Source organism: Mustela putorius, unplaced genomic scaffold, assembly GCF_011764305.1.
Source record: "Mustela putorius furo isolate JIRA1106 unplaced genomic scaffold, ASM1176430v1.1 tig00003909_pilon_pilon_pilon, whole genome shotgun sequence".
Taxonomy (NCBI): Eukaryota; Metazoa; Chordata; class Mammalia; order Carnivora; family Mustelidae; genus Mustela; species Mustela putorius.
This window is the reverse complement of record NW_025422057.1, coordinates 27983955-28007889: the sequence shown is the minus strand read 5'-3', so window position 1 is coordinate 28007889 and position 23935 is coordinate 27983955. Positions and strand designations below refer to the sequence as shown.

Sequence of the window (23935 nt, the reverse complement as noted above, 5' to 3'; positions counted from 1 at the left end):
CTGGAACAGAGATAGTAGGAAAGGACAGAAACAGGGTTAAGAACTCTTTGGGAGACAGAACTGAGGACCTCAGACCCCTTCCTGGCTGGTGACCCCCAACTCTGAATAAGGATGCCTGTCCTCCAAACTAGACTGGCCTGTCAGTCAGTATTCTCCAACCATTGATGTCTTTAGTCTGAAAGGAAGACAGTCAGAGTCCTGGGAGCCCCCTCTGACCCAGCAGGCACAAAGAGGAAGATGTTTCAGAAAATGCTCTATTTTATGAGTGGCAGCCCCACTTCCCCACCTAACATATACACATACACAGTCTTTGTCTTTATCACATTTCCAAAAGGGAACATGTGTCAAGATGTCATCTATCTCCAGACATGAGTCACAGACAGAAGAGACAGGAAGGGCCCATCACATATATCAAGCTATCAAAACACTCCTTTCACTGCTTCTGCTCAATCTAGTAATTATTTAAGATTTCCTATTATTTGCAATGTTATGGGAGAGTAAATTACTGACATTCACAAGGTGGTAATCTGTTAAGAACAAGTTTTTTTTCTTTTTTTAATTTAGGATCTTATTAGCAATACATCAGCATCATTAATAGAAAAAAACACTGTTGACACAGAAACTCAAAAAACCAGCCATTAAGAAAATAATGTAGTAATCAACCACTATGAGAGAAGAATGGTTCCTCTCATTTGATTCCACTGGCAAGCCCAGGCTTATCCTGAACTTTGAGAGACTCTCTGTCCTGAGTGGATGATGAAACATTCAAGTAAAAGGTAAGAAGTTATAAGTGTGAGTTTCTGAGGGATACTGCCTCAAAAGAAGTTCAGGGGTAGCCATAGTCCTCCAGTTCACTCCAATGTTGGTACATTTCTGGGATGACCAGCACAGTTTCCTTTCGAGGAGTTTTGACAATTCATCAGCCTCAGGATTCAGGTCTTATAAAACATTCTTCCATATTAAAAAAGACTTTGATCCACAGGAGTAAGTTTTTCATCGCTTCTCCAGCTTCTTGTACTTGGCTTCTGCCAGAGAGAGAGGAGGAAGAAGTTAAATCTTTTAAAACCAGCTCTTACAAAGATCTTTTTAGTCAGCATTTCCAGGCAAGTTCAACAATATCTATTACATTAAAAAAAAAAAAATCTATTGCCTTCAATCTCATAATCTGTCCAAACTGGGTCCAAATTGGAGGCACACCATAAATGTTAACATTCATATTAGCTAAAGACAGATATTTGGATGTGCACAACCTAAGATAAAAAGTTTCACACACACACACACACATACACACAGAATTAAGAACAAGTTCACTAAGTTCTAACCCTTTCAACAGCACGTGCTCAGACAACTCCGTCAGTATTAAGCAGAGCTACTGGCACTGGAGTCATGGGAAGCCTTACTAAGCACAGGAAATTGCTTCTCCAGGCACTGTCCCAGGCACTCTCTGACAGCCAGACTGGAACACTCTGGACATACAAATGTATGTTTCCCCTTTTATTTTCTTATTCCTACACCTCACTATAGGAAAGCAATTTTGAAAGACACAAAGATTTAAAAGACTATCAAATAAGCCTCTTAATGTGACAGATTATCTTTTTCTTTAAAATCTTGAAAAAGGGGCGCCTGGGTGGCTCAGTTGGTTAAGCAGCTGCCTTCAGCTCAGGTCATGATCCCAGAGTCCTGGAACTGAGCCCTGCATTGGGCTCCCTGCTCAGTGGAGAGCCTGCTTCTCCCTCTCTCTGCCTGCCTCTCTGCCTACTTGTGCTCTCTACCTCTCTGTCAAATAAATAAATAAAATATTTAAAAGAATAAAATAAAATAGAACCTTGAAAAAAATAAATCAAAACAAACCTTGAAATCATCTGGTACAATGCCTTCTATACAGTAAGTTTCAGTCACCATTTAGTAAATTTAACTGTGGACAATGAAACTGTTAATCACCATTTCATGTCAAATCTTAGTCTGCTACAGACCTCTCTCCCGAAGTAGCCAACAATTGTCAATGATGAAAATAAAATGATCTGTAAATTATATCTAGGATAAAGACAACTCCATTATTTTTAAACGCAGATGTAAAACCCAGAGCCAGTTAGTAAGCCATCAACAATACAAGTACCAGTTTCATCAATAAAGGAAAAGTAATCCTTCAAGAAAACTCTTGATTGACTTTCCCATTTTTTAAGACATACGCATCTACATTACTAAGGATGCTTCAGCCTGCTGAACCCCAATTTAAGAGCTTGAGCTTTATAATCAAACAGACCTGGTTGGGACTATAGCTCTTCCACATGCTAGCTTTGTATCCTTATGCAAGTTATTTAACCCCTTTGACCAGTTTCCTCCTTCAAAGAATGGGGATAAAAATCACATACTTATCTCATAGAACACTGGGAGGATAAAAGGGTAATACATGTAAAGCACTAAGAACAGTGCCTGACATATATCATTAAGCACTCAGAAAATAGTATTTTCATTACTACTACCATTAAAAAATTAGTCTCACTAGGTTTTCGTGAAACTTAATTAAAATCGATCATCACAGGCACATCAATGTTAACTATCCTATTAACTAAGGTCAGGCTGGGGGGCAGGGCACTCTTATTAGTCAAAACTGACATAAAAATGGTTACCCAGTTTTTTGGAATATGCATCCAACTTGTAGGCTGCCTGCTCAAGAGCCGCCACTTGCTCTTCAATTACATTGATCTGATCCAGATAAGGCTGCAGTCCAGCATCTTTGAAAACAAAGACAGACCACGTGTCCATTCAGTTTCAACAGAGTGTAGAAAAAAGTGGGAAAGTAAAAATGCTAGTGTCCCTCCAGCTCTGCCCAAGACACAGTAGGTAGGGTGACATGATTCTGATCACTGGCACGACAAACACTAGCAGACAGTAGCTAGCAGATCAGGCAGAACTGTGACCTGGACCAAGCAAGTCTCTCTCATCCACTAATTTTCCTCTCTTTTAAATTTCTTGCTCCTCAAACAATCCTTCCCTTACAGATTCAGTTTCTTAAGTAATCCCCTACCAAGAAAGAGTACTCTAGAGATAGGGAACACAACTATAAGTCAATGGAAAAACATATTCTGCCAGTCTAAATTAGCATTTTCCATTTATAGATGTTCTGGTTTTCTGCTTATACAGTAGTCCTTTATGGATTTCATTGTTAAATAAATTTACTAGAATCTGACAGGACTAAAGTGATCATATCAAGATTCAGAAGCAGAAATAACCATGACAAAATATGCTAAAACTCAAAATGGAAGAAATTCACCATAACTTTGTAATTCACTTTTCGAGAATGAGCTCCCTCAGGACAGGTGCCATATTCCCTCCACTTCTCCACAATTCCAAGCACAAAAGAATACTAAATACAAACATGTTTAATTATAAAAACTATTACTTACATTTCTGGTTTAAATCCTTTAAGTTTCTACTAATGTTTATAGCAATATCTTTCATTTCAAGATACTTCAGGCTGGTTAGTTTATTCATATTTTCCAGGAGCTTATAATCTTCGCTGGTGGCTTTAAAAGAAACAGAAGATGTGATGCTTTTAAGATCTGTGTCATAGATCACTGGAATGTGGAATCATGGGCCAAATGGTAGTTCCAGGCAGGACCCAGAGAATGTCAAAATAGTAGGCCACTACTGATTTATGACATTCATACTCAGCCTGTGTACTCTGAATGCCTAAGCAGAAACTCAGGTAATAATCAGCAAACTATTTAAACCAAGTAAGAGCCAGAGACTTCAGAATCTTGGTTAAACAAGTAAATAATAAATTCATGTTTTTTGTTTTTTTTTTTTTGACGGACAGATCATAAGTAAGTAGAGAGATGGGCAGAGAGAGAGAGAGAGGTGGAAGCAGGCTCCCCGCCGAGCAGAGAGCCCGATGTGAGGCTCGATCCCAGGACCCTGGGATCACGACCCGAGCTGAAAGCAGAGGCTTTAACCCGCTGAGCCACCCAGGCGCCCCATAAATTCATGTTCTAAGAAGTGAGAGGTGACACAGTCTTGGTATTTCTATGGTATGATAACACATAATCTGAAGGACTGCATCATAAATACATATAAAATCAATTAGGACCTCACCATTTCTTAATTACTCATTTATTACTGTGTGATTCTATATTGCATTTTATGTACTCCTTTTCATGTCCTCAGTTCCCTTCCCCATCTCTACTCAAAGCAAATGGCTACCCAAAGCAAATTTTCCTGAAAAGTGGAAAATTCCTCTTACATGAGTTGTGTCAACCTTTGTGCCTCACTTCAAAACTTCTCCGTACCTTTTTATCTTCCCAAGAGGCAGGAGTGCCCCCTATTTTTGCCAACACGTCTCCCATGCTCTTGCTTCCTCTTCTTCAGGGCCTCTTTTCAATCATCTCCTTTCCCTGGCATTTTCAAATTCTCTATCCTGGCAGCTTCTTCTCTCTCTAGAAATACATTCAGGTTTCTCTCCAGCTCAAAAGCACTCTCTCTCTTCTGCTACACCTACATCATTTGTTCTAAAGCAAAGGAGCTTCACTGCTAACCCTTCTGAAAGACCAACTCATACTCACTGCTTCTTCTTCCTCAGCATTCACACATGAAAACCCTTGCAGCCTGGCCTCTGACCCTATCATCCAAGGAAACTACATGCTCCGGGGTCATTGGTGTTCTACAAAGCACCAAATCCATAGCGTTTTCTCAGTTATTATCCTCCTGAACCTCTCCATAGTACCTGACCCTGTGATCTCCCTATTTTCACAAAATGCTCATTTCCCTTTGTTGCCACATCATCCTATTATCCTGATTTTCTCATCTCTTTCAATTCACTCTTTGTAGGTTTCTGTGCTAGGTCCGTTCTCATTCATCCTTAACTGTCACTTCCCAACTTTTTCCCAGCTGTGACCCAACTGATGTTTACATGGGTGGCATTCCTATGGGCATTCCCAGGGTGATGCTAGCTTCCTTTCAGACTCAAAAAAGCATCTGTACAAATAAGAATGACAATCACAGGGAAATTGCATTCCATTTAAAATTAATTTTATTGTAAGTAAACCATTTGTAAACCTAGATGTTTTAAGAACTGTTGTTAGAAACAAACTAATTGCCCTATACAAGCATTCACTGAGATTATAGTTGAGGCCATAAGTACAGTTAGCTACCCCTAAGCATATCCTTGCCTATCTCATCCTGCAGAGCCTTGACTCACACCCTGTGCAGGTGACTCCCAGATCTGTTTCCCCTACTCTGATCACTCTCTGAGATCAGGGATCACGTCTGCAAGTAACCTGAGTGTCCTGCTAATATCTAAAATCAGCCAAGCCAAAACCAAAAACATTTTTACACTAAACACTGTTCTGCTTTCCCACTTCTCTATTTTAGATGATGGCACCGTCAGTTTAAAACCTAGAACACCTTAGCCTGCTCCCATATCTCCACAGGCACTTCTAAATTCCACTTCTGTGGCATTCTTGCACCCATAATTTCCTTCCCATTCCTTTTTACCATCACCCTGTCACTGACCATCATCATTACTTTTCATCCCAAAACTTGCTCATGTGTCTGAGCTCTCTCCTCCACAACCATGCACCTTCACTGCTAGCAAATTAATCTCTCTAAAAAAAACCCAAGGGTCACACTCTAATACCTAGAAGCCTGCAAGATCATGTAAATGAATGAAACAAGCCAAGTGTTGGCATGTTAAACGCATAAGATTATTCACTTCCACAAAGAAATAAGCTCTTTCCCATTTCTTAGAACACACAGTCGTCTTACCTATCATTTACTTTACCAACCTGGATAGAAATATTGGTACAGAAAATTGTTTCTCTACCACTACTAACAAACCAACAATCTAAGAACAGTGATAAATGGCAACTGATCAGGTCCCAGTAAAAGGGAGGAAAAAGAGTGGTGGGGAAAACACTGCGTGGCACTAGTCCATTTAGAGGAGACAGCTGCTCAGCTGTCAATCACAGCATTACAAGAATGGGGAACTAGTATTGCCAAATCTTTGGAATTTTTAAAGAGAAGTCAAAAATCTATTATTTGTTACTTGATTTCTCTTGCTCAGAAATAACTAAAAAACCGATAGGCAGAGCCTCACAAGCCCTTCCATTCTGCACCAAGCCTTTTCTCATTAATTCTGGTTCCCAAATTTAGCTCACAGCAATTTCCTGGGGAAGTGAAACAATGCTTATGAGAGGCCACAGGAGCAAACTTCACTTTTTGGACCTTTCTCCATACATAGGTTATATGTTCACCTGCAAATACACAATGAACTCAAAATTAATCATGCCCCGAAGTGTGGGTGACCAAATCCTCAGAGCAACCTAGTAGGGTCCTAAATCTACAGGTCACTCTCCAGTCCCCAATTTCATTTCTCTTTGTCCCAGTAAATAAATCTGCTTTAAGGGAACAAACTATTCCCTTATACCGCCTCACTCACTCGTCATTTCCCCCCTTTTTGGTCAGTCATTCCTTTCACAATCCTGCTAAAAATACACCTCCTCCAAGGAAGCACGTCTTGATCAATTCTTTTTTGTCTTCTCATACTTAGTGTACACTACCGAGGCTTGAAGAGTTATATTAGGCATTTTTATACATTTCTGAAATTAGCTAGTGAATTTCTCCAGGGAAGGAACGGACCTTTTTCTTTCCCACTCATAACCTTCCCAAACTTCCAAGAGGCATATTTCAGGGCATGGGGAGCTGGGGAGGGAGCCAAAGACGGATGCTGCTTAAGCACCTCACAGCTCCCAGAGCCAAACTACAGCTCCAGCGAGTGATGCAGGGCGGTAACCGAATCAGCCCACATCCAGCCTCACCCGTCAGTTCCCCAGTCAGGTAAGTTGCCATTTTGGAGAACATGTCCCGGCAGAGCTCGGTGATGTCAGCCTCAGCCGGCTCCTTTGCTTCCTCAGCTGTCTCCACGGCGGCATCGTCTGAATCAAAGGAGAACGAGTAAGTGTCTCGCCCTAAACCGGGTCCTAATCCAGCCATGGCACCCTCTCCCCACAGCCCCACATCTCTTCACCTGTCCTCGTTCGATCAAGCCGGCTCCGCTCTCCCTGTACCATAATTTCAAGTCCCCCACGTTGCCCTGGCCCCACCTGACACGCCAATTCTGCTCCCTGGCACCGGCCGTTGGCTCAGATCCGATCCCGTGGCCAAACCCCACCTCAGTCGTCCAGTCAGGTGCGCCCCTCCGACCTGCTCGCCGCGGTCAGGTGAGTTCCCGGCCTCCTGCCAGACAATTCATCCCCAGCTACTCTACGTACCTCGAACCGGCTCCTCTCTTGGGGCCGCGGGGACACCCTCTGCTGCCGCCGCCGCCGCCGCCGCCATGCCTAGCCCCGCGCTGCTTCCGGTTGTGGGACACCCGCGCCTGCGCACCGGGCGTGCCCCACCCACCCCGCCGTCCCCACCCTCCCCGCCCTGGGTTCGCAGCCCTGGGATACTCCATCTCTTCGCTGAGTCCTGCGGCTTACGTGGAGTGATAAAGAGTAAGCTTAAAGCTGAAATTGAAGCTAAAATGAGCTATCCTAAGTCGATCCATTGCCATAGTCGCGATGTCTGGAACTGAGAATGCGCTCATCCCCGTCACTAATCTAGTAAAACCGACGACCCATATGGGGTTGGTTGAGCTCTGGTGGCCTGCTGACCAAAGTCACAAGGACAGGTTATCCTCTTCCTAGACACTCCCCACCCAGGCTGGTATTCGTTGCCAAAGACTTCTAGGAGAATCCATATTTTTGAAGGTAGTCTCATCCAGTCTTTGGGAAACCTTCACTCATTGACCCCTGAGCTGAAATACTGGCCATTCCAATGTCTTGGTGAAATAACTGATTTGCCCCTTTATCTTTTCTTTTTCTTTCTTTCTTTCTTTCTTTCTTTCTTTCTTTCTCTTTTTTTTTTTAAGATTTTATTTATTTATTTGACACAGAAAGAGAGAGATCACAAGTAGGCAGAGAGACAGGCAGAGAGAGAGGGGGAAGTAGGCTCCCTGCTGATCGGAAAGCCCATGATGTGGGCTGATCCCAGGACTCTGAGATCATGACCTGAGCTGAAGGCAGGGGCTTAACCCACTGAGCCACCCAGGCGCCCCACCCCTCTTTTCTTAAGGTGCAGGTTGGCACCTACTTCTCTTCAGCTGGTACAGTCTTTCTGGAAGAAAGCTTTGTAACTTTTTACAGCTGAGGATACACTCGGGTTATCTTGATTGCATTTATTCACGAGTCTCCTGGGTGTATAGAGTATAGATGATGGGATGGTGAAAAGGGTGGGAAAAGGGAATGGGTGAGAAAGAGCAACTGGGGAGCAAGGTGCAAAATGAGAAAGAGGTAAAGATCACAGGGGAAGGGGAAAAGGATACATAGTGGGACTGGAACACAGACCTATACAGCCCAAATCTTGGTGTAGGAGTTCTTAGTCCTATTCCTAGTTATTTTCCATCTCCCCCTCTTACCTCCCACATCCTACACCACACACACACACACACACACACACACACCCCAGCTACCCATCATGCCAGCATAAGGACTACCTTACTCTTTTCATCATGAGGACCAGATCTCCCTAGGTCACTGTCTCCACTCTCTAAATGGTACAGTCATGATGCCCATCATTTCAAATCATTTCTATGAGCCAGAAGTTCTTGTTTCAGCCCCTTCACATTGTCACTGCTGCCAATCGACCACTCCTGGCAGGGATAAGTGCTCCAGCCCAGATATAAGAATGGTTCACAGCTCCATCCTCTCTTCTTTCCCCTACAATCCCAGAAGCAAATGCAAAGTCCTGATTTTTCGAAGGATTTTTATTGATAGTCATATTGATAGTCACTAGAGAAACCCATATGTCCTTTGCAAGAACAGGATCAGAACCCACCGCATTTTATTCCAAAGACCTTTGAATCCTGAAGCCATTTCTCTGATTCTCCTCAGGCTCCATCTGTGTCCCTGTTTACAGCCCTGTCCATTCCCAGAGGTCAGTGGAATGTCGTGAGCAGCCTCCTCAACTGAGCCTTCATGGTCTTTGTCCTGGATGGAGGGATCACTCCAAGTTCTCTGCAACACTGTAATCTCCACAATGAGAAAGTTTCCTCTCCCCCAGGGTTTCCCTTTCTCTTTCACCTGGAAATTCTATGGGGAAGACAAGAATCCCATGGGTGCTAGCAGCAGATCTCTAGATGCACAAAGGATAAATTTCACTGACAAACAGGAAGACATCTAGATAATGCTGCCCTCTACATTTTTCCCAGATCATGGCTATCCAGATGCCAAGTGCCTAGGGAACATTACCCTCCCTTCCTTCATTCTGTTTGTTATTAACTTTTTTTTTTTTTTCATCACAGTAGAGCTGGAAGCACAGGGAGTGAGGGGCCCAGTGGGAAATGTTACTTCAAAGAGCTGCACTGAGCTACATGGCTGTACACAGAAACACTGAATCACAAGCTATTAAACATGATATGAGCTACATGTAGAAATGTTGGTTCAAAAGGCCAAACACGGGGTGGGACTCAGCAGTAGCAGTGGAGGGAACTGCTGCCCTAGAAGTGGAGGACATGTCCTGATGATGTCTCTGGAGAGGCAATGAGAGAGGAGCCTGCTGTCTGATGCTTTAGGCCCCCTCCCACACCACTCTCCTGCCCACCCTGGACTCCCCAGGGGTCTGGAGTCACAGCTGGGGTCGGCTGTTGTTGTTCCCAAATGTCTTGATCCCCCTGTTGGAAGAAAAAGGGACAGGTCATTTGAAGGAGGAGTTTGTGTCCCACTTCCTTTTATCTAGAAAATCTGGATCTGATTCTTCAACCTCAGACCATCTCCTGAAGGCCAAGGCAGCTCTCAGGCCAGAACAACCAACTTCAGGCCTTCCTTCCACCCCTTCCCTCCCCTGAGGGAACATGTTGCCCCAGGAGCCTGAAAACAGGCTCTTTCAAAAAATGATGGAACACTGAAAAGAAATAAAATAAAATAAAATGGAAAAAAAATGTTTTGCCTCTACCTGCTGAGTAGAAAAAATGGTAGAGTTCAAATGTGGGGCACCAAGAAGAACCAGGTGAAGGGCCACTCACCGTGCCTGGGGAGGAAGCTAGCTGCCCCCTCCTCTCCAGCATCTTTAATTTTGAGCCCACAGCATCCACCTGGCACATGACTCCTTCCAGTACAGTCTCCAACTGAAGAACTCTCCTTGTGAGTCTGCAGGATTTGAGAGAGACCGAGGGAGCAGAAATAGGCATCTGTAGGACTAAGTGCCTATAGGGGCAGGGGAGCCATTATGATCTGTGTCTGGATGGGTGCAAAGAAGGTAAGGCCCAACCTTGTAAGGAGAATTAAAGAGGGGAAGAAGTTCTCCCTGGGTTAGCACAGAAAATTAGAAAGCTGAGAAAAAAAGCTCAGGGTAGGATATTACAAACACACTCAGCCCTGGACCATTGGTTACACATACCTGTAGAATTCTTCTCCTGAAACCCAGCCACCTGCTCTGGTAGCCTCTGGACCTGACTCGCCTGGTGGGCTACTAGCAATGGACCGGCCCAGGTTCTCAATCTCAGCGTTGAGGGCCACCTATTCAGGAAGTCAGAGAGGAGATGACCTGGGAAGTAATCATCTCCTATTTCATCACCTGCTTTCATGGGCTCCCAAGACCAAGCCCTTGGGCTTTAGTTCATGCTATTCCCTTTCCCTTTCAAACTCTAGAGATAAAAAGATCAGTATGGTGGTGCTAGACACAAAGCTGGCCCAACCTCTGGGAGGGAATCACCTGCCAAGAAACAAAACTTGAGCTTTTGGAAGTCTTGATTAAGGAGACCCTCACTAGAAGCCAACTCCGTTTGGGAAAAGAAGAATAGTACGAGAATTTCTGCCACTTTTCCTCCTGCCCTTGATTTTTGGGTCTACACTGGATAGGGATGAAGCAGGCACAGCAGGGGCAGCTAAGGGCCCGAGTTTGAAAGTCCCAAGGAGAAGGCAACTCTTCAGAAAGAATTATCAGGGATTCTCGGGTGACTGATCATTTCCCAAGACTGTATTTTAGAGCAGTGGTTTTCAACCTTGGCTATGCATCGGAATCAGCAGGGGAGTATTTTAAGTACTGATGTTTGGTCTCCCCCCAGAGATTCTGTCTAGGGTATGTGACCTGAGTATGAGGATTATTTGAATCCCCACCCCCATCCCACCAGGGTATTGTAATGTGCAACAGTTTGAGAACCACTGTTCTAGAGAGTTCTTTATTGAAGGGTTTTCAGTTCGGATTTGTTTTCTGGGTGTGTTGGCAGGGAGGGGAGAGTGAGTGGTTTTCTTTCACTGCCTCTCCACCGACCAACTGGGCTCACCCTCTTGTCCTCCAGGTCCTGTTGCATTTGTTCTTGCTCTTTCTTGTCCAGGATGTGATTCCCATCTTGATCAAACCTGGTGAAGGCGGCTGTGAGCTCAGTGATTTCATGCTCTGCGTGACCGAGTCTGAGGAAAACAGTATGATGAAATAACTTCTGACCTGCTGTGGCTGTGATCTCTCAATTACTGACTCCCCACTTTTTTTCCAGACTCACTGACTCTTGCTTTCTGGGGAAGAATGGGACCATGTGGGAAAGCCAGGATCTCCAAGGTCTGGCAATTTTACTCCCCCAAAATTGTTTTAATCAATGTCTTCCTTCTCTTAGTCTTGCTGACAAGGTTCAGGCCCTCCTAATGTTCTATAGGAATTATTGAAAAATCTCTGCCCCTAAATAACCCATGCCCCCAACTGCCACCCTCTTGTCCTCCAGGTCCTGTTGCATTTGTTCTTGCTCTTTCTTGCCAAGGATGTGATTCCCATCTTGATCAAACGTGGTGAAGGCGGCTGTGAGCTCAGTGATTTCATGCTCTGCGTGCCTGGGTAAAAGGTTTCCCCTTTACCCTCTTCCCCTGAAATCCATCCTCTATAATGCAACTATAGTAAATAGTCATTCTAAAGTACAGGTCTAAATACACCCCTTCTCTTCTTAAAATCCCTACTGAGCACCCTATTCTTTGGACAGAATGGTGGTATTCAAGGTCTTTCCCAATGTAGCCCTTGTTTATTCCACTGGTCTCCTCTCCTTCTATCCCCCACTTTTACTTGATACATAGCATTGCTTAGCTGCTTATTATTCCTATACATGTTGTTCAACTTAACACCTCCATGCCTTTGTATATGTTTTCATCTCTTGGAATGGACTTCCCCTGCTTGTCTACTTGTAGGCTATTCATCCTCCTGTAGGTATTCATACATCACCTCTTCCAGGAAGCCTTCCCTTAAGCTCAAAAATAGAATTGAAAACTCTCTTTGCTTGGGCTCACTCTCTTCTAATCATTTTTTTTGTTGAACTTGTTCTGTGATTCAGTTTATTTGCTTACAGGTGTATGAGCTCCTGGAGAACAAAGATTTTGTCTAATTTATAGTGTGCCCTACTCACTGCCTGGCTCACAACTGGTGCTTACAATATATTTGTTCAGTGTTTGTTCCTATGTTTACCTGGGAAACAGAAAGGCTAGGAGAATAGGCCAGTATTTGTTGGGGAGCACAGAACCAACGAGTTTTGTGGGAGTGAGAAATGTAATGTAATGATGAAGAAATTATATTATTATGTTAGTCCTAAGCAATGTTTAGTGGGGTCCAGAATGTTCTAGAATATGGTCAGAGAACTTTAAACCAAGGGCACAATTCTGAAGGTCAGAATCAGAGATCTATAGGCCAAAATTAAATGCCATAAGCCAAGGTTGTAGGCCCATTGGCCAATATCCAAGGTTTTTAGGCAAAGGGTATATGTTTGAGGGCCAAGGACTTATAGAACAATATCAGAGAAGGTTGGATCTCTGGTTGCTCACTCCCTCAGGGTGTTGGTGAAATCCTCAAACTGGATCTCCTGCTCCCCACCCTGCAGGACCTTCTGTACATCTGAAACCCGCTCTTTCCTCAAACGCAGCCTCAGTAGGGTCTTGTTGTAGCCCTGTAAGGGAAAAGGAGACAGGTACCAGTTCCCATAGCCTTCTCATCATCTCCTGCCCCCTTCCCTACCCACAGGATGCCAAGCTTCCAGGGATAAGTCAAAACCACACAAGGGTGGGCACAGGGTCCTATGCCAGTCAGAAACAGACCAGGACACAGAGCCTTGGACCTTGACTTTGACTCAGATGTGTGGCTCAAGGATACTGAGTGGTTACCTGTTTCAGGAGGTCAGAAAGTTGCAGCTCATCCTTCTGTCCAGCCAACTCTTCCTTGACCTCTGAATATGTGTCATTTATGATGGCCAGGAACATATTCTGGAGATAAAGAGGGAACCTGGATCTGCTTTCAATTGGAGCTCTGCAGCCCACTAACCCCCACATCTCAGGGCCCCAAGATCCCTGTTCAGCACAATCCTGTTAGGGATGGATCAAGCTCCCTCATCCACCTGCTCTCCTCACTCAGTTGCTTTGCAACAACCTGACTACAACAGTACCCGACCATATGCAAGAGTTCACCTCCATATAAGGGCCAACTATCTATCCCTAACCATGATCAAATAAAGAAACCTACTGGCTTTGTTAATAAATATTAAACCCAGATCTTTCCTAGTTGACAGAGAGAAAGAGATAGTATAAAGCAACGGTGATAGAAATAGCCAGTTAGTACTAGAGGAAGGAGAGAATAGATATAGAAGCTTCTAAGTTCAACCACTTCTATTCATGGGGCACGTTTCTCTCCCTTTCTATCCTTGAAGAATAGAGGTTTCACTTTACTGAGGGAGCCTGCATGTTCCCTGATACTCTGCAAATTGCCTGGCTGTGCTAGCAAAATTGAGTACATTAGCCAGCGTTCAGGAGACCCAGAGCTCCCCCACCTCATTCTCCACCCATGATTTGAGATGCCCATCTTAAACCTGGGTAGAGAACCTGGTCGGGGGCAAAACCTCACCCTCAGGTCCTTTATGTCTCCACCCCTCAGGCTCCCAATTCCCCACCTCTCAGAGGGACCCTCACCAGGAGCACGAAGAAGACAAAGAAGACATAGGTGACAAAGTAGGCAGGTCCCAGGATACGGTTGGCATTGTCAATAGCATTGTAGTCAAAGTCCCCAAGGATGATCCGGAACTGAGTGAAACTGAGAGACAAGGTTCTGGGCTTCACCCAGAGCCTAATCATAACCCTGACCCCTATTCATACCCCCAAGCCACTTTCCTAATTGTTGCTCTTTGGTGAACTCAGACAGACCTCTCATTGCACTTCCAAGCTGATAAAGACAGAATGGGGTACAGACATACTTGAGCACACACACCAGAGCTTCTGGAGATCCTCACACAGATCCTTTAACCACAGACATGCCTGCACACATACACCAGCTTCCCCAAGGATACACACACTCACAGAGCCAGAGGGTGAGGGGCCAGGGAGGAGTGAAGGGGCCAAGACACACACATGCACTTGATGAAAGTACTAAAGTTTTCCACTTGGGTTCCAAAAAGCAGGTAGCCGAGTTGGGCATAGGCGAAGAAAACAATGAAGAACATGACAGCAAAGCCCAGGATGTCCTTGGCACAGCGGGCCAGCGTGGAGGAGAGCTGCGTCATGGTTTTGTTGAAGCTGATGTACTTGAATATCTGGAAGGGCCATGTTGAACCAAGCAGTTAAGGAAAAAGAGAGAAAAGCTTTGAATAGTCCACTCCAGGGACCTATGGAGGTCACCAGAGTTGCCAAACCAGACCAGGAAAATGAGACAAGTACCGAGGGAGGGAAAATGAGTTCCCTGAGGTGTTGCTGGGGGTGAGGGATCCCAACGTACCTTGATCCAGGCAAAGAAGAGGTTCACAGCATTCATGTTGTTGTATTGTGTCTGCCAGAAGGCGAGGAACTCAAAGTCAGCGTACATGTTGGGCTGCTGCAGGAGCTTCCCCATCAGCCGATTCACCTCAAGGGTTCGGAATATGTGGAAGCCCACAGCCACAATGGATAGCTGTCATCACAGAGGTCAGAGGTGTCAGAGAAGTCGGGATTTCAAGGGAAGTTCAATGATAAGGTCCTAGGGGATCTGAGGTAAGTAAGTCAAGTGGGAAAAAAAAAATCCTTCCCTTCCAAGTTGTTGACTATTTCAGGTTCAAATGGAACTGAATAGGGTGATAGGGGAATGTCCTAATTCCAAGGAGAAGGCTATGGAGCCAGTAGTAAATATGTAGGTTATAAAGGATCACAGAGAATTGGAGCCAAGTAATTTTATTTCTCCAGCCACTTCTTAGCATTGGTCAAGAAATTAATATGTCCTGTTCATAGGAGGAAGAGGAAGAGAAGAGGCAGAATATTTCAGTAGAAGAGAAGAGAGAACATAGGGGTTCCAGAGGGACAGGTCATAAAGGCAAAAGGCAGAAGAGGAACAAAATAACAAGTACATAAAGAAAAGTTTCACAGGTCAGCTTGATCACAGGTCAGAGGGAGAGGGCATTTGGGAGACAGGGTTTTCCCAGGAGCTGAGCCAGGGGAACATCATCAGCCTCTGGCTTTGGGAGCTTTAACACAGTGACTTGACCAGAAGTCATAAAGAAAACTTGACACTCCAAAAGGAAGAACTTGGAGACCCCAACAGCATAGAGCCCCTTCCTCCTTCTAATATGTCCCAAGTATAAGATATCTATCCCTCACCAAGATAACCACCAGGTCCAGAATGTTCCAGATGCTGCTGAGGTAACGAAGCCGGTGGATATGGAGCTCTAGGATCTCCTCAACTACATAGTAGAAGATGAAGATGCAGAAGATGACTTCACAGCCAATGATAAAGAAGTCCCAGGTGCTGACATAGCGGATCAGCTTAACTGTGCGAATTTGCCAGGATGGGATGGCACCTCCTGTAGCTGGAAATTCTACCACCAGTCTGTTGGAAGAGAGGAAGATCCCCGGTGAAGCCTGGACTGGGATAGTTCTTCCTATCCCCTCTCCTCCACACCTCCACTATAGAGTACAAGTTTAAGGAGGGGGCTCAAGCATAGAAAGGAACCAGGAACCATGGATGGAGAGAAAATAGGGAAAGGGGACCCACCTCAAAACACAGAAAAGATTTATATTAGCATTGTAGACTGAGAAGTCGATGAAGACCACCCGAGTGCCCCTGTCTAGCCATAGGCCCTCCTGAAGGTCCTGGAGTGCCTCTGCACAGGCCTGCCGAGATCCTGGAAGGTCCAGATAGTAGCCACCTCCACTGTAGCTTGTCAATCGGCCCCAGTGAGAAGAGCCCCCCAGCTCATCCTGTGAATGGTATGTCCACCTGTCATAGAAGATGCCATCTGAGCAGAGAGGTCTGAGCCAGTCCAAAAGCTGATCTCCCAAGGCAAGGCAACACTTTATGATCACCTGGACTTTACAGTTTCATATATATTATATATACATTTCACATATATTATCTTGCTTGATACTAACAACTATGTGAGAAAGGAGGGTAAATAATATCCACATTTGAAGATGAGGAACCTACTACTCAGAAATGTCTGAGATAATCCAGCTAGTTGGTGGCTGAACTGAAACTCAAATATAAATCTCCTGATTTCTCATCATGTCCCCCAAAACTATAGATGACAAACCCATGCCCTACTTTTGATCCCAGACTGAGTAGTCCACACTAGGGAAACACCTGGCTCATATAACCCAAAAAAGACCCTTTCTGCTCTCGTGGTTGTGCACCTGGCTGCTTTGCCCCATGATTCTTGTTCTGTCCACAAATTTCCTCCCGGAGCGCTTCCATCCTTACCCTTCTTCCATATCTTACCCATCCTTTTCCCCCTTCTTTCATAATTCTTTATCCATCTTCAACCTCTTGCTGCTTCCCCTATCAGGTCCAAGGGTCAGATTTTGCAGTAATGACTTAAGTGGCAACATCAGTGTTTCATCCATGCTCTGTACCTCTAAGAACATCTGGGCAAGAAAGGATGCTTTCTCTGGCAGGACTGCCTCCAGAGTATGGCAAATGGGACTGCTATCTGTGTGTGGAAAGGAGTCTAGCAGCTATGGGTCTGTTTGCTAATGTACCTTCTCTGTTCCTGAGTAACCAAAACAAAGATCTCCAAACAGTCACAGATGGGACTCTAGAGAGATGCTCCCCACCCTCCACTCCCCTAAGGCTCTTTAAGACTAAGTGGAAATGGTTCCTAAACCTCGGGATGGTGGCTCAGAGAAGCAAGCCCAGCAACACTGGTAGGGGGACTCACTCACGCTGTGCCATTGAGAGGCCCAAAGGGGAGACGCTCTTCCTTGTCTGGAGAGTAGACGTCGTAGCAGCTCAAAATGTCCTCACGGAAGTCCTCATGGACCACACAGGAGTCATTGCGGACCCGCAGCTGCCGTAGCCTTGGAACCCCCAGCAGCAGGTTCTCATAGTAGATGAAGGAGTGGGAGCCATGGCCCAGGCTCTGGTTGTTGTACCATTTGGTCCAATACAAACTGTCCAGTAGTGGGCCCTGGGCAAACTAGACCACAAGCTGGGTTGAACTTGACCCTGCCTCATCCTGAACTTTATTCTTGGAATGACATTTGCTTTCACTCCTTGACTTTCCAGCTTGTCTCTAATCTGCTTCTGTTGGACTCCTCAGCTGACCTGTGAACCTTGACCAGTTCTTGACCTGATGTGGTGCTATCCTTTATTCAAAATGCATTTTGAAGTTCAGCCTTACCTCTGACTCTCAATACTAATTTAACTACTGGCTTGACTTCCTGACCATCATCCCAGTTTCTCATCTACCTTCACCTAAGCTCTAGTCTGACCCATTGATTCTTGCTTGACCCTTTGACTTAGCCTTGTCCCAGAATGATCTGGTCTCTGGATATGGCCTGGTCTACTGTCTGACATTCCTGAGGCCTGGCCTGTGACTTTATGCTTCAGGCCATTGAAAAGGAGAGGAGAGAGGTAGAGGTGATCTCATACTCACGTCCCAGAAGTCCGCCATGCTGCTGATGGCTTGGAAGGAGACTCCGGTGTCTGACGGGGTATGTAAGAAGAGCTCGGACATCACTTTGGTATAATAATAGGCACTGGAGCTTGTCATTCCATAGGTCACTAGAAACCAACCCAAGAGACTGTGTCCTGCTCACTGCTTCCCATATCCATTCTCCAGAGGAGACAGGAAAGCCCATTTGCCTTGGGGCCAGAGATGCCTACCTAGTTGGGACCCCATTGGACCTACCCACCCCTAAATTTGGTTGGGAAGGCTAATAGGGCATTGGGGAATCCAGGGAATATGGTAGACTACAAGGTCTCCTCCTCTACTCTCAACTTACCTCAGAAAGACTGAACTCCACTCAGAAATTGTCTCTTCATATTGTCATTCTGAAAATTAATTTTTCTCTTCTTAAGCAGTTTAAATTCCTAGTTCTTATTGCCCAGAACCAAGATATTTCCATCTTCTGCACCAGGTAGTGCTTCCTTTCATTTGTCCTATATCTATGCCCTTGGGAAAGTACCTCTGAATTCTAAAGTACTCCAAGGTCCTGGCCAAACACCTTACAATGGAGATGTGGTCTCCTGGATCTTGGAGTCAGTGACTCCATAGCAATGGGAATAGGGTGAAAGGCATAACTCCTCTGGCTCCAGGGCATCCTGATGGGCACAGTTGTCTCCTGATGGAAGGACTCAGAGCATCCCCAGATCAAAGAACGACCTGACTTTTGCCCTGAAGAACTGAATCTTCCTTATCCACCCTAACCCATACATCCAGTCTAAAGTTGGGCTGTCAAGGGAAGCTATTAGTTTTCTCAGTTAAAATTCTGTATTTGAAGAATATAAGCCATTTCTTTTATAGACTATTCCCCAATTTAGATTTGTTTGATGTTTTCTTGTGTTTAAAATCAGGTTATACATTTGGCAAAGAATACCCAAAAAGTGATGTTTGTCCTTCTCAGAGCTTCCTATCAGAAGGTACACATCATCTAACTGTATCATTACTAGTGATGTTAAATTTCATCCCTTGTTAAGGCAGTGTCTTCCAGCTTTCTCCAATGTAAAATTATTTTTCTCTTTGTAATTCGTATGTATTTTGTGGGGGAAATACTTTGAAATTGTGTAAATATCCTATTACTCATCAATCTTTTACCTACTAGTTTTAATATCCATTAATGACTTTTGCCTGATTATTACTACCATGGTTGTCAAGTTGTGATTTTTCTCATTCCATTACATCATTCCTTCTGCATTTGTTAGTTAGAATCTTTAAAAAAAACTTTCAAAAAAAAAAAAAAGGAAGAACTTTCCCTTCTTCCTCATTTAGTTAGTCATTTATATGTATCAGCATGAACTCATAGATTTTTGTTGTTTCTATAGTTTAAAATTTGTTAGTATATGATATTGTTGCTTAATTTCTTAGCCAAGTCCTGCAAGATAAAGAAATACTAAAGAATTGTTCTAGATTTAAAAATACTGAAGAAACATAAAAACTAAGTGTAATATGTGCATTTAGTTAGGATTAAATCCTGGGCAATAATTTTTTTCTTTTACTATAAAGTCTATTAGTAGAATAATTGATGAAATTATAAGGTCTGTTCATTAGATGATAATACCGAATCAATGATAATTTCCTGACTTTAGTAAGAGAATGTCCTTATTTTTAGAGTTACACATTAAAGTATTTAGAAACAACAGGGCATCACATCTGTAATTTATTCTCAGATTGTGTGTGTGCATGCATGTGTGTGTGTGTGTGTGTGTGTGTGTGAAGAGAGAGAAAGAGAGAAAGAGAGCAATAAAAGAAATGTAAGCATGGTAAAATGTATGTACTTGGGAAATATATATAAGAATTATTTGTATTATTCCTGCAACTTTTCTGTAAGTCTAGAATTACATAAAAAAATTAAAGTAGGATTTGTCAGTCTCTTGTGAGCAATTCTCTTTAGGAATTTTCCTTTTCAGGGGTGCCTGGGTAGCTCAGTTGGTTAAGCATCTGCCTTCGCCTCAGGTCATGATCCCAGGGTCCCGGGATAGAGTTCCATGTTGGGCTCCCTGCTCAGTGGGAAGTCTGTTTCTTCCTCTCCCCCTGCCCCTGCTCTCTCGCTCTCTCTCTCTCTCTCTCTCTCTGCCACACACACACACACACTCTCTCTCTCTTTCTCTCTCTCTCTCATACGTATATGCTCTCTAATAAATAAAATCGTTTAAAAAATTTTTCCTTTTCAAATTTTGAGTCGCATTTGTTCCTACCTCTCCTGGAGCTCATCTATAGTCTTGTAGGAAAGAGGGACTGATGAGTGGTCATGGATTGGGCACAAGCAATATCACACTTTTCCAGGGGGAAATCAGTGAAGGAAGCATTATGATTTCACATTTCCCCATTCCACTCTATTAAGTCCAAGAAACAACTTCAATTCTCTCTGACTAAAATCTGTGATTACCTGTGCATAGTATCTGGAGGACTCTCACTCAACTTTTCCAGATCTAGAAAATGGTTTGGAAGTCAAACTTCTGTCTGCTGAGAGCGCACAACAGAGTTAGAAGGATGGTCGGTGTGCTGAATTTTTCCTAATGCCAAAGCCTGATTAAATTGTTGCAGCTTCTTGATGGCCACTAGGTGGTACTCCTTGCTGTAACTTTTTCTCTTCCATTTCTCCAGTTGTAAATTATACTCAGAATGAACTTGCTCTGAACTGGTTGTCAACCATTATGGAAGCATAACATCTCTGATTATTACCCAAGTAGTAAAGACTATGTCTTTTGAGAGAAATGATTTCACCCCCCACTGACAATCAGAAATTCAGTATTCTTTGTAACTTTTTAATTGAAGTACATGTAAACAGAAAAGACCAAGAAACCATTTTAAAACTTTGTAAATTGGGGCACCTGGGTGGCTCAGTGGGTTAAGCTGCTGCCTTCGGCTCAGGTCATGATCTCAAAGTCCTGGGATCGAGTCCCGAATCGGGCTCTCTGCTCAGTGGGGGGCCTGCTTCCCCACCCCCCCGCCTGCCTCTCTGCCTACTTGTGATCTTTCTCTGTCAAATAAATAAATAAAATCTTCTAAAAAAAAATAAAACTTTGTAAATTATAGTTTATGCCTTGTGTACTACCTATTCAATACCTTCTCTACCCCGATACCTTCTCTTCCCTGTTAATTCTTATTTCAGCAAATTTTGTACTTGTCTTAGGAGATGAGGGATGCTTAGCCACACCCCCACCTCTCTGAAATTCAAATTACTATATCTCATACCCCAGATAGACACTTGGTAGAACATATTACAGTCTACCAACCTGATTATTCTAAAGACACATTTTATATTCATTAAGCAAACATTACTCAAAGTCTAACATGTGAAACACCTTGCTGGGTCATTGGTGTCTATCCTCAAAAACACGTATTGAGGGGCGCCTGGGTGGCTCAGTGGGTTAAAGCCTCTGCCTTCGGCTCAGGTCATGATCCCAGGGTCCTGGGATCGAGCCCCGCATTGGGCTCTCTGCTCGGCAGGGAGCCTGCTTCCTCCTCTCTCTCTGCCTGCCTCTCAGCCTACTTGTAATCTCTGCCTGTCAAATAAATAAATAAAATCTTTAAAAAAAAAAAAACACGTATTGAGGGGCGTCTGGTGGCTCAGTGGGTTAAAGCCTCTGCCTTCGGCTCAGGTCATGATCCCAGGGTCCTGGGATCGAGCCCCGCATTGGGCTCTCTGCTCGGCAGGGAGCCTGCTTCCTCCTCTCTCTCTGCCTGCCTCTCAGCCTACTTGTAATCTCTGCCTATCAAATAAATAAATAAAATCTTAAAAAAAAAAAAAACACGTATTGAGGGGCGTCTGGTGGCTCAGTGGGTTAAAACCTCTGCCTTCGGCTCAGGTCATGATCCCAGGGTCCTGGGATCAAGCCCCAAGCCCCTGCATCACATGGGCTCTCTGCTCCGCAGGGAACTTGCTTCCCCCCCGCCACTCTGCCTGCCTCTCTGCCTACTTGTAATCTCTATCTGTCAAATAAATAAATAAAATATTAAAAAAAAAAAACACCACCTATTGAGAAAGATGTCCCAGAATGAACTTTTTTTTTTAAGATTTTTTATTTTATTTGTTTGACAGAGAGAGAGAGATCACAAGTAGGCAGAGAGGCAGGCAGAGAGAGGTAGGGAAGCAGGCTCCCTGCTGAGCAGAGAGCCCGATGCAGGGCTTGATCCCAGGATCCTGAGATCATGACCTGAGTCGAAGGCAGAGGCTTAACCCACTGAGCCCCCCAGATGTCCCCAGAATGAACTTTTTTTTTTTTAGTACATCTTAACATTTAAAATTTAATTATACAAAAGAGAAGATGTAATAGTATTCTGACCTGTCCTGCTCATGTATACACTCAGAATGAATTCATTGTTGTCGAGTGAGCATGAGCCTAGGAGCCAGATTGACCTATGTTCAAATCCTAGCTCTGTCACTTACAGTATAGTCCTGGGCTCTGAGCCTCAGATTCCTCATTACTAAATGGGGGAACACAATATCTTTCTTGTAATATTATAAAGATGAAAGATGATGTCTTTAGAATGCATTGAACACAGTGAGTGCTTAACAATTAGTTCAAGTCACCCCATCATATGCTCCTCAGGAGACAAGGACTACGTTTCATTCATTTAGCAAAGTGCCCGGTATTTAATATTTTCCTCAATAAGTGTTTGTTGGGCTAAACCAAAAGTGTGGTGGGGGAACCACAAAAGGAGTAGAATGAAACAAATTAATAGTTTTCAAAGAAAATAAAGTATTATGACTCCATATTTGACACCTGGCAGCAAAGTCACTAAAATAGTCAAGAATAATTCCTATTTAATAGTTGTTGGAAGGAGGCTGGAATGTTCCTCAGTCCAAAGAGAGTAATAAATTAATAGTCTTGGGTAAGAGAAACAAAGCTAGTCCTTAGCTGCCTTAGGGAGCAAGTACAGTTGGTCAGTAACTCTTACACAACATGATGGTAGAAATGTTGATAGCACAGCTCAATCTTCCTAATATGCTAACCATCCAGAACATCAGATGAGTATCAGGCTTGGAGGTTACTGCAATCTGAACCCAGAAGCAGGACAGAAAAAGTCCAGGATTGCTAGATTATGTGAAATCTTATGTCTCTTATGTCTCTCCCCATCAAAATATGTTATGGTGACTGCAGCATGTATCAGAATTACTTGGAAGGCTTATTAAAACACAGTCTGCTATAGGATGGAACTCAATAATTTTCATTTCCAATACATTCCCATGTAATGTTGCTGTTACTGGTTCTGGGACCATACTAGAACCACTGCCTTGACCTGTTGCTACATAATCCCACTTGTCTTTGATAGAGTTGTCAAGAAGGCAGGGTGTTTCCCAGTGCCTGTCTCCATGATTCTCATGAGTGGGTGTGAGGAAGAAGAAATAACTTCTTTCCCAAGAGGCTGTCAGAACCTTCCTTCTGAGATAGGGAGGGATAGGAAAGCTTTTACAAACTACCTAGACCTCTTAGAGGACCTCGTCCTCACCCCAAGGGAAAACCACTGAGTCTATTGTTCTATGGAGCCACTGGCAGTCATGGGAGCTGACCACATCCCTCCAGCATATTGTAGGAGAAAAAAGATTGAAACCAACTCAATGATCTTACCTGCTGTCTCCTTTCCCCCACTCCACCCTCTTAATTTCCTTTCAGGTAAATCATTTGACCTTACCATGGAAAACCAGCTTATCTAATTAGAACATCTGGTTCAGAGGTTTCTGAATCTGATTGGGACTCAATGTATCCATTCCATCCATCCACTCAGTGTATCCATCATCGTTCTCCATATCAGGAGAAATAATAGACCAGAGTAGCCATTTATTACCTCAGAACATTTATTTTATGCCCTATGCAAAGTGCCTGACATCCTGACATCCTGACGTGCCTATTTCATTTAACTCTACAACAGCACCGTGTGTGTGTGTGTGTGTGTGTGTGTGTGTGTGTCTATTATTATCATCCCTATTTTCCAGTTGCAAATAGCTGAAGAAACTCGCCCAAGAGCCAGGATTCC

General features: G+C 43.9%; 2 protein-coding genes across 5 annotated transcripts in view; both read right to left on the bottom strand.

Moving 5' to 3' along the window:
• Nucleotides 1–523: 523 nt before the first annotated feature.
• On the bottom strand, nt 524–7370 carry BLOC1S2 (biogenesis of lysosomal organelles complex 1 subunit 2). Of its 2 annotated transcripts, XM_004749496.3 has the most exons (6): nt 7269–7370; nt 6816–6932; nt 3408–3527; nt 2631–2735; nt 1852–1915; nt 524–1025 (listed from the first exon to the last, which is right to left on the bottom strand). In XM_004749496.3, exons 1-5 carry the CDS (start codon nt 7333–7335, stop codon nt 1896–1898), a joined length of 429 nt encoding a protein of 142 aa, XP_004749553.1. In that variant the 5' UTR covers nt 7336–7370; the 3' UTR covers nt 524–1025; nt 1852–1895. The 2 variants fall into 2 exon arrangements, with proteins under 2 accessions (XP_004749553.1, XP_004749552.1); XM_004749495.3 differs by lacking the exon at nt 1852–1915.
• A 1415-nt stretch (nt 7371–8785) lies between these two features.
• The window catches only part of PKD2L1 (polycystin 2 like 1, transient receptor potential cation channel), a 157673-nt gene continuing 142523 nt past the window's right edge, over nt 8786–23935 (bottom strand). For 2 of the 3 annotated variants that reach the window (XM_045068514.1, XM_013054647.2), the window contains 13 exons: nt 17891–18018; nt 17178–17431; nt 16012–16236; nt 15618–15846; nt 14767–14937; nt 14403–14584; nt 13968–14088; nt 13170–13268; nt 12834–12955; nt 11321–11447; nt 10435–10553; nt 10061–10184; nt 8786–9709 (listed from right to left, as the gene is read on the bottom strand). In XM_045068514.1, coding sequence (XP_044924449.1) covers nt 9536–9709; nt 10061–10184; nt 10435–10553; nt 11321–11447; nt 12834–12955; nt 13170–13268; nt 13968–14088; nt 14403–14584; nt 14767–14937; nt 15618–15846; nt 16012–16236; nt 17178–17431; nt 17891–18018 — 2075 coding nt within the window. In that variant the 3' untranslated portion in view covers nt 8786–9535. The remainder of the gene's footprint in view (nt 9710–10060; nt 10185–10434; nt 10554–11320; nt 11448–12833; nt 12956–13169; nt 13269–13967; nt 14089–14402; nt 14585–14766; nt 14938–15617; nt 15847–16011; nt 16237–17177; nt 17432–17890; nt 18019–23935) is intronic. The other variant, XM_045068515.1, reaches the window with a different exon arrangement.

Excerpts from the sequence above, each read along its gene's own strand:
- BLOC1S2 (XM_004749495.3), bottom strand. The coding sequence starts at position 7,335 with ATGGCGGCGGCGGCGGCGGCGGCAGCAGAGGGTGTCCCCGCGGCCCCA. Across the intron at positions 6,933-7,268 it reads AAGAGAGGAGCCGGTTCGAG|ACGATGCCGCCGTGGAGACA; the intron begins GTACGTAGAGTA and ends CCTTTGATTCAG. Across the intron at positions 3,528-6,815 it reads CCTGACTGGGGAACTGACGG|CCACCAGCGAAGATTATAAG; the intron begins GTGAGGCTGGAT and ends TTTCTTTTAAAG.